At 54.0% G+C, this 9,782-nt stretch overlaps 1 protein-coding gene across 2 annotated transcripts; it reads left to right on the forward strand.

Annotated features, from left to right (window-relative positions):
- Nucleotides 1–1,690: 1,690 nt before the first annotated feature.
- MYL4 (myosin light chain 4) lies at nucleotides 1,691–6,739 on the forward strand. 2 transcript variants are annotated; one of them, XM_003213039.4, is made up of 7 exons: nucleotides 1,691–1,855; nucleotides 2,451–2,478; nucleotides 4,025–4,174; nucleotides 4,627–4,800; nucleotides 5,208–5,285; nucleotides 5,866–5,909; nucleotides 6,500–6,739. In XM_003213039.4, the coding sequence occupies exons 1-6, from the start codon at nucleotides 1,757–1,759 to the stop codon at nucleotides 5,892–5,894; spliced, it is 558 nt and encodes a 185-aa protein (XP_003213087.1). In that variant the 5' UTR covers nucleotides 1,691–1,756; the 3' UTR covers nucleotides 5,895–5,909; nucleotides 6,500–6,739. The 2 variants fall into 2 exon arrangements, with proteins under 2 accessions (XP_003213087.1, XP_019478931.1); XM_019623386.2 differs by lacking the exons at nucleotides 1,691–1,855; nucleotides 2,451–2,478 and adding an exon at nucleotides 2,777–3,352.
- The last annotated feature ends 3,043 nt before the right edge of the window (nucleotides 6,740–9,782 follow it).

The following is a 9,782-nucleotide window of genomic DNA, read 5'->3' on the forward strand; positions in this document are numbered from 1 at the left end:
TGCTGGGTTCCTGTAGATAGCAAAAGTCTGTCTGATAGCTGAGAGAGCAAAGCAGATCCCAAGAGCTGCTGTTGCTCACTCTGACTGAACCAGAGAGGAAAACTGCAATGGGATGCAGCTGTAAACCAAGAGGGAACAGAGCAGAGCTGGCAGCTGCCCCTCACCCTGGCCCTATTTAGACCCCCATCCTAAGTGTGCTCTGAGGGTAGTGGTACGGTTCTTTGGCTCATGGAGGTTGTGGGGCTTTTAGGACAGGAAATGGGATAAGTGTGTGACAACAGGAGTGGTGTTTGGGGGGCTGGTCTGTGGCCAAGGAGCTCCTGCTGAGCAGGGCTGCAGGTGAGGGAGGTCACTGGAGCTCTGTGCTGTGCATGGGCTGATGGTGATGGAGGGGAGGCACGGGGCGACTGGATTCCCACTGCACGTGAAAGCTGACCCAGACCTGGAGTTTGCAGTGAGCAAAACATGTTGTTTTCTGCTAAATTGCTTACTGGATTACACAGAGATCAGAGAGGCAATCACAGTAAGTGACACCCACCAGCCCCATCGTGCAGCCCCCACATCCGTGCTGGCAATCAGCAGGTGATGGCACGCAGCAAATTTCCCTCCTTCTGAAGGACCCCCCTGACCCCGCTGGTGGCACAGCTGGCATCGAGCAGCGCCCTGCTATAAGAGGCTGTGGGGGCTCTGGATGGGAAAGCTCAAAGTTTAATTTCTGGGGTAGTTTTCTTCTTAGTGGGAAGCAGAGGTCAGCATTTGCAGCCCATCTCCCTGACCACGTGCACCTTTCATTTTGGGCAGGGATCAGAGGAGCAGAGCAAAGCAGAGGAGCTGCCCAGGTCCTGCTCAGCCCGGTGAGGGCACACACATCTGCAGCTGCATTCTGTACCCTCATGCACACAACCCAGATCTACAAGTGTCACGGCTCAGCCTGAGCAGGACCTGTTCCACCCAGCAGTCAATGCCTGCATGCTCTGGATGGAGCAATGAGGCCATGCAGCACCCCAGGAGATGCTCCCAACCCCTGCAAACGGTTTTCCCCCCTTTATTTCTGTTACCACAACTCTCAGAACTGCTGTTTCCTCCACCCGTGTTCTGATGCCATACTTTAAGCGATGGGTCAGGATGTCACAGTTTGATCTTTGCGCCATTTTTCTGAGCTGCTGAGCCCCAGTGGATCCTTTTGGCCCTTTTGCAGGAGTTTCCCAGCTGTCAGAACGATCCCTTGCTGCACGAGAGACTTTATTTATCTCCCTACCATGAAAAATAAAGCTAAGCTGCTTTTGGAAACCTCCCCCCTCCAGGTAGCACGGTCAGCACCCGATGGGGACACGCAGGGGGAATGAATCCCACTAAAGAATTTGAGGTTTGAATGCTTGCACCACCAGCTCCTCCAGAGCCGCTCCCATGCAGCTGTTTCCTTGCAGGCACCGAGTTTAGGGTTCAGTGGAGGCCCCACACAATGCAGGTGCCGGGGGTGTCCACCACCTGGGGAAGCTCTCACGATCCCAAAGCTCACGGGTGAACTCAGAGCATCCAGGGCAGCCCGAGCAGCTTCCCCCAGCGCGGGAGCCGATGACAATGGGCAATTGTCGAGTTGGGGCCCCTCTCGTTTGAGTTTTCTTCCTTTTATAGTAAGTAGCAGCTGCTCCAGCAGCCGGCCTGCCCCTGCGGGGTGAGGACAGGGCTGGGTTTATAACGGAGGCAGCAGCCCCCGCCTCGCATCGCTCCGCCGGGCAGGTCTCATCCCAGCGCCATGCCGCTCAAGAAATCCGACCCCAAGAAGGACGCGGCCAAAGCAGCCGCAGCCCCAGAGGCACCCAAGGAATTCACCTTCGACCCCAAAAGCGTGAAGGTGAGCACGGGGTGGCGGCATGGCTCTGTCAATGGGCGACGCGCGGCGGCAGGCGGGCAGTGTGAGTGCCAGGGCTGGGAGGGGAGCATCGCCCCGCCGGTGATGCTGCGCGGTGCTGAGCTGAGGATGCTGTGCTGATTCCAACGCCCCGCAGCTCCGGGAGCCCACGGCAGCGATAGAAAACATTTCTGCTGCCCGCCGCCTCCATCGTAAGGCGTTTCCCCCCTGCATCGCCTCCTCCGTCTGGCAGCATCTTTTGTGCAAGTCCTCACATTTTTGCTTTTTTTGCTGCGATTCCCCAGGATACGGTTCCATTTTGAAGCCCCAGCTGCAGGTTGTTAATAGCGGGCTCGGCACAGAGGCTGTTTAATCCCTGGAAAAGGGATTCCAACACAGACCCACAGGCTGAGCATCCTCGCTGGGCTCTCCATGAGGACTGCGGCTTTGTGGGGAGGGTGGGAACATCCCTGGGCACGGCATGGCCACAGCCACCGCCCAGAGCAGGCTGCAGAGCTTGCAGGGGATGCTCAAGGGCTGGGCACAGCCTTTCACTCTCCCAGCACCGTCCCCATGCTCTGTTCTCTTCCCCTGACAGATCGAGTTCGCTGCGGAGCAGATCGAAGGTAAGCGCGGGCATCGCCTTCCCCCACAGATGGCATTCGATGGGGGATTTTTCTGCAGCAGGAGGTGGGAAAGAGCACCGGTGGGAGGGGGAGGCAGGAGAGGAGGCAGAGGTGACGGGGAGCAGTGTGGGGATTTGGCTGGGATTGAGGCAGCAGGGTGCAGGGGTGCTGCTCTTTGCTCTGTGCCGAGGGTTCCCCCTCAGTAAGTCATCAGGGAGTGTCCAGGGACCTGCAGGTAGTGGCAGCCCCCCCTGGGTGTCACCTGTAGCGATAGAAGCATTGTGAGGTCAATGAGAGCACAGGGACACAGAGATCCATACTGTGGGGACAGATTCAGGGGAATGGTGACGCTCAGCTGGAGATACAAAGATGCCAAATAGAAAACCCAAAGCCCCAGACAGGAATTCCCAGCCAACCGAACAAAATATCCACCAGCCCATCGTGCCTCCATCACCACACGAAGACAATGACCGCCCCATCCCACCCAGCAGCTGCTCTGCTATCAGTGAGCTGTTGCTGAGCATCGCCAAGGAGATGGACCAGAACCTGGAACTCATTAACGCCATGGCCATTAAGCTCTCAGTTCTGAGCGTCCACACGGACCGGCTGGAAGGGCTGATCACACACCTGGCCCACTTGGCCGCTCGGAGGCAGCAGGATGAAATCCAGGAGCGTGCAGAGCATCCGCTGCAGGAAAAGCAACGCCTGCCTGCTCACGTGGGGCTGCTGGGGAAATGGGCACCGGGCACCAAGTTTGGAGCTCGTGGCTTCACCCAGGAACAGAAGGAATGGGGGGATCTTGAAGAACTGAGTTCTTCACGTTTTGTACCTCAACAGCAACGAGGAACCAGAGATGAGGCTCTGAGCAGTGCAGGCATGTGGCTGTTCACGTAGTCAGCATACAGTTAACATATAGCCAATGCATAGTCAGTGTCTGTATTCAAGTTGAAATCCAGCAGTAAATTAGGAAGCTGAAAAGCATCATGTAAGGCAGGAAAACAATGCTAATCTAGGCTTCCTTCCTCTAGGTAAAAGGTAACGCTCTAAAGGTGATAACTTGAGCTTGGAAATGAATCGCCTGCATCCTTCCAAGCAGGGATGTGGATATGGTGACCCTACACACCAGCAATATCACACAGTGCCCACCTGGCTGGGTCTGGTGGTGCACATGGGGCACTGCAGGCGTCACTGGGGTGTGGAGGGAGGGTTGAGTGGTCTGTAGGAGCCAAGGAGGGGAAGAGAGAAGGGGATGTTCTGCAATGGGTACAGCAGCCTGCAGCCAGGGCTGGTGCTCAAGGTGGTGCAAGAAGCCCAGCGGGATTCATCCATCCAGCTCCTTGGGGGTGGCAAAACCAGCTGGAGGAGTCAAGCGACTTCTTAAAGGAGTCTGTGAGCTTCAGGGCTCAGTGCCAGGGCTGGGTGCACAGCGATGTATGCAGAGGGCACCCACCACATCTGCGTCCCTCCCTCTCCTCCCACCCTGCTCCTGGTGGGGTGGGAATGGGGCGGCCGCAGGCAGGGACAGCTGAGCTCTTCCTCCCCGCAGAGTTCAAGGAAGCCTTCAGCCTGTTTGACCGGACGCCCACGGGAGCCATGCAGATCTCCTACGCGCAGTGCGGGGACGTCCTGAGGGCCCTGGGTCACAACCCCACCAACGCTGAGGTCCTGAAGGTGCTGGGCAAGCCCAAACCAGAAGGTGACAGCATGCTGGGGCTCTGGGGATGGGGTGGGACAGGTAAACTCTGAGAGCCACTGAAGGATCGTGTTCCCTGAGCCTGGTGAGATGAAGGAACTGGGAAAGGAGTGATGCAGAGAGGCTTCATTCCTGTGAAATTCCTTCCCATCCACACCTGTAGCACGACTGATCCGAGGGATAGGCTGTCCCAGCGGGGATGCTGGCAGGGATACCAGCAGATGGGATCCTGAGTGGTGCAAACCAGCATCATCCAATCCCAGTGCAGGGACAGTTTGGTGACAGAGGACTTAGGTGCTCTTTGCACGGATCTTCCCATCTTATCAATGTACCAACAGTCCCATCACCTTGTGAGCCTTCTCTCCCCACGCTCAGACGGAAACGAGACCCAAAAAGTCTAAGGAGGTCCTTGGGGGCTGACCTATCTCTGACCCCATGTCCTCCTCCACCTTCAGACATGAACACGAAGATGTTGGACTTTGAGACCTTCCTCCCCATCCTGCAGCACTTCACCCGCACCAGGGAGCAGGGCACCTTCGAGGACTTTGTGGAAGGGCTGCGCGTCTTTGACAAGGAAGGCAATGGCCTGGTGATGGGAGCAGAGCTGCGCCACGTGCTGGTCACGCTGGGTATGCTGCCTGGGAAGGAACACAACACAGAAACCCACCCCTCCGTGAGCTCTTTTTGGGCAAATGGCCTGGGTTAATTGGCTGAGTTAGTTAATTGGTTGGTCCCACGCACCAGAATGAATTGATGGCTCCCAAATATGTGGCTTTTCTCGTGTTAAGCCATGTCTGACCCAAGGGAGCTGGAGAATCCACGTCACCCTGAGCTATCAGCCAATGGTTGCACTTTGGTCCTCCCTCCACGATCTCCCACCAGCACCCCCCAGCCCATTGCAGTGCACAACTCCTTTTTAACCCCCTCTTCAACTCCTTTCTCCTCTTTCTGGTGGCTTTTGGCTGTCTGGAAGAAGGACAGGAGGGTTGCAGCAGGGCGAGAGCCTTCCCCTCACCTCTCCATCCTCCTCCTCCAGGGGAGAAGATGACAGAAAGCGAGGTGGAGCAGCTCATGGCAGGACAAGAAGACGCCAACGGCTGCATCAACTACGAAGGTACATCCCAGACACAGCGCTCTGGTCCTGGAGTGCAAAATGTCCTCTGTGAGGACTCAAGTGATTCCCAAGAGGAAGGTGGGGACCATCTTCCATAGAGAGCTGTGATGTGTCACCCAGGGTGGGAATACGGTGCTTGCGGCAGCGATGTCCTGAGGACAGTTTCCAAAGGTTTGGGGACTGTTTTATCCCCACTCCTGGTGCTGTTTTGCTTTAAGCTATCGAAAATAAACAAAGCCAGCATCTTTCACAGCAGAAGCTAATTGGGAACATTTGGAGGCACAGATTGCTTGTGGCTCCAAGGAGGTGAAAATCTGGCGTGAAGTCTGGGAACCCCTAAAATTGGAGAGCACTGAGGAAAAGAAGGTTTCTGTCCCCCGTGGCCTCAGATAACCAGGGACAGTGGTTTATCTCCAGGAGTGGTTGGGGGTCTCTCACGGGGGGTTTGCACATGAAAGGTGGGAACAGAAGGAGACGTCTAGGTCCTGGCATCTCTGCTGCAGTGAGTCCCTTTTGTCCCTGGGTGCCCCCAGCACAGCCCGCAGCGTGTCTGAGAGCTCATTTCTCATTTCCTCCCCAGCTTTTGTCAAGCACATCATGTCTGGCTGAGCCGAGGAACTTCAGGTGGGTCACTCGGGGTCTCCCCTGTTTGCTGCAAGGCTGGAAACCCTGCATGCAGCTGCCAGGGGCAGAAGGCACCAAATCCACACCCAAAGGCAGCCCTGCAGCAGCAGCCCCCAAGGCTGTGTTTGTGGCAGCGCACTGCATCTGTAACAGACTGGTGGAAAGAATTATTAAAAAACAAAACAAAACAAAACAAAAAAACTGCTAAATACACACATTTAACATTTTAAAATCTTTTTGTTTGTTTGTTTCTCTCTGCAAATCTCTTTAAATATCAGAAGGTTAAAATCGAAGGAGGCAGAAGGCTGAGCTCTGAAGGGCCAGCACTCGTTTCATTTCGGTTTTAATCTGCTTCTCCCCGGCCCCCATTCATAAGTGCAGCCACAGAGGTGGTTGGGTGGCAGATGCTCCCAGGGAGGTTTAATTCTACACAAAGCTACTTGCATGAAACTGTTTGTTTGTTTGTTTGTTTGTTTGTTTGTTTGTTTGTTTTTTAATGGCATGGAGTTGTAGTTATGGACATTTTGGTTCACCTGGTGCTCCTGTCGCAATGGTTCACTGCGTTAATCCCTCCCATGCTTTTCTCCCAGGTTCTTGGAGGTGATGGAATCCATCTGAGCCCCACAAACCACGAGATTCCTACATCCATGTCCCCCCTTCCCCAGAGGTCCCCCCGGAGGACTTCCACAAGCACACAGTCAGCCTCCATGAACGTGCCCCAGTGGGTTTACAATGGGACAAGTCTGCACCTTGGCTCTAAGCCTTAAATTATTCTTTTCAGGTTTTTCCTGTGCCATTTGCATCATTAAACCTCATTTCATCCTCCCTTATGTGGTTTCTCTGCTTTGGCTTTGGGCTGATCATAAAATAGTGGGCGGGGAGCTCAGGCCCCAGCAACCAGAAGAGGCAAGATGCTCTCACAGCATGGGAAGAAAGGGAAAACAGTGGGTTTGGTGGCTTCCAGATAGGAGGGAAGAGCTCAGGGATGGCGTGAGGGTCTTTGCTCATCTCCCTGACTTTGCTGTGGGTTGAGGGTCTTGCAGCTGGGGGAGGGAAGGTTTGGAGAAAAGTGAGCATGAGGTGATAAGCAGCACCCACACTCCTGTTTTTGGGACACATCTTAAAATCCTTTGGATCTGTAGCCATCTGCCTTACAGCATGTTGCGCTGAGAGCATTCCTTGCTGGTCTAAGCTGAACACTATGGAGCAAAGAGGGACACGCCTGGCCCTGCTGCTGTGTGGTTAGCATCCTATATCCCAGCCAAGGCCATGCTCCCTGGATGGCTTCGGTGCAGCCACTCTGATGCATGAGTAGCATCCTACAAAGCCCAGACAGACCGTGCTCCCTGGCTGGCTCTGGTGCACACACACTGCAGCCAGAAGCCATCTAGGGCTGTGCAATGCGAGCTGGAAGCTCTCTTCCTACCTGCAAAAATCATGCTAGCATCCTTAGAAGTGGTGAATAATTCATAAGAGATAACTCAGCCCTCCCATCAGTAGAGCACCTGGGAGCAGATAATGCTCTGCTTTGTTCCGTATTCCAGTGCCCTCACTCCATGGCTCAGACTGGCAGTTTAAAGCATTTTCCTCCAGCGTGGCTGGTTTCAGCCATCACTTGCTCAGTGCCTGAGCAGCAGCTGCTTCCAATTCCCACTGCTTGATATGAATGGTCATAAAAAGCAACATAAGCTGTTTATAGATGCAAGATTAGATTTCTAGCTTCTGTCTGTGGTATTTCTACAGCTTCCACTAGGGAGAATCTGGGCATTTCATGCTTTTAAAGTGCAGTCCTTGATTTAACCTGGCAAAGGACCATGGTGAAAGGGCACAATAGGACACCACTTGCTGCTCTTTGGGGTCATGGTGGCCATGACACTGCAGCGGCATTGCTCCCGTTACAGATGGGAAAGGAGCAGAGAGGCAAAGGATCTGCCCAAACCCACAGAGGAAATGTGCAGCAGGGGCTGGGGGCCCCACTGGCTGTGATGTTCCTGCCTCAGCAAGTCAGAGGCTGCGCTTCTGCTCCTGCACACAGAGCGCGTTCCAGCCTCCAGCTCCTGTGCAGACAGGAATGACACTGTAAATTAAAAGCAAAGAGGCTCTTGCAGGCAGGCAGGCAGGCAGAGAGCAGTGGAAAAGGACAGGGAGGACTAGAGAAGAATGTGAAGGCTGATAACTCGAGCTTCTGCAGCAGCCCCGGGGTACGTCAGCCATGCTGTGCTCTAGGGATCTGCTCTGTCTCTCCAGGGCAATCAGAAGTAGATTCATATTGAGGCAGGTTGGAATGATGTGCTTGGACAGGCACAGCACATACACCTATCTCTGCATAGCTGTACTCCTCTATGTGCCTCTGTGCCCAGCTTCCTACAGAGAGCTCTGGGTGCTGAGGAGTGGTTTCAGTCCCATGGACATTTACACAAAGCACCCACTGACCTCAAGCACAGAACTGCATGGCTACAGGCGACTCTGCAGATCAAGATGTCCCAAGACAACAGTTCAGGCTGTTGCCCTTTCAGAGTTCAAACACTTCACTGGAAGCCCAGGAGATTCCAAGAAGTAAAAAAATAACCTCCCACTCTAGGGAGAGCCTGTTGCCATATCTCCTCAGCCTGTGATAAGGCAGAGGTTCATACCAAAGATGGCCTGGGTGTCAGGAGAAGGCTCTGTGCAACAGCAGGCAGACAGAGCTTCCACCCCAGGAGCTCTCAGCATGCAGAGGGGCAGAGATTGGGGTAAGGATGATGAAAACAGAGCGGGCTCCTTGGAACGCAGCCTCACGCACGCACACTCATGTACGCACATACCACCATTACTTATGGAAACGTTCTACTGCATTTGGGGCAAAATGGCTCAGGAGTTGAACTCAGTGATCCCTATGGGTCCCTTCCAACTTGGAGTATTCTATGACACTACGAAAGCAACCCGGTTGGGAGGCAGGTGTCTGTCCATCCCAGGGACAGCACTGCTGCGTGACACACTTTGTCATTAGAGGTGAGCGCTGCCTTCCCATGCCAGCCTGCCCACGCCCTGAAAGCAAACACCTGCAGATCTGCTGGAGCGATAGCAATCTCACAAATACGCTTTTCAGAAACGCAGAGAACGGTGCACAAAGGGACTGGGGAACAGGCTGAGCCCATTGCTCCACACACACAGCTTTATTTCAAAGCTTTGGATGCTGTTGATAGTGATAGGACAAGGGGGAATGGTTTTAAACTGAGACAGGGGAGGTTTAGGTTGGATATTAGGGGGAAGTTTTTCAGCCAGAGGGTGGTGAGGCACTGGAACAGGTTGCCCAAGGAGGCTGTGGATGCCCCATCCCTGCAGGCATTCAAGGCCAGGCTGGATGTGGCTCTGGGCAGCCTGGGCTGCTGGTTGGTGACCTGCACACAGCAGGGGGTTGGGACCAGATGATCATTGTGGTCCTTTTCAATCCATTCCATGATTCTGTGACTGAGTGCCCCTCAGTCAGCCTGCAGGTGACACCACGCCTCACAATTGTCACAGGGACACAAATCTGCCCATTTTTTGCTGCTGTTCTCCCAGCCCTGCATTGCAGCAGAACCACCGTGGGTTTTTTATTTTTTGCATTGTGAGGATATCCAAGGAAAAGCTCTCCATAATCAAAGCTCCACCGTTTAAAATTTGACCCAAAAAAATAAACCCAACCCGATAAGCTTCAGTTAATGATTTGTAGATCGTTACAGAATGACTTTTTATGGCTTAATGACAGATAACACGAATGGAATTATCAGAGAGGTGTGGGCCAGTACCCCCAGTGCTCTGTGGGAGGAGATCCAGGCCCCCTCAACCACCACTGAGAGACACTAAGGTTTCTTGAGTAGCCCCGAAGTCCCATCTTTTTGGTTAAAAAAA

The sequence above is a fragment of the Meleagris gallopavo genome, chromosome 29 (assembly GCF_000146605.3).
Source record: "Meleagris gallopavo isolate NT-WF06-2002-E0010 breed Aviagen turkey brand Nicholas breeding stock chromosome 29, Turkey_5.1, whole genome shotgun sequence".
NCBI classification, from domain to species: Eukaryota; Metazoa; Chordata; class Aves; order Galliformes; family Phasianidae; genus Meleagris; species Meleagris gallopavo.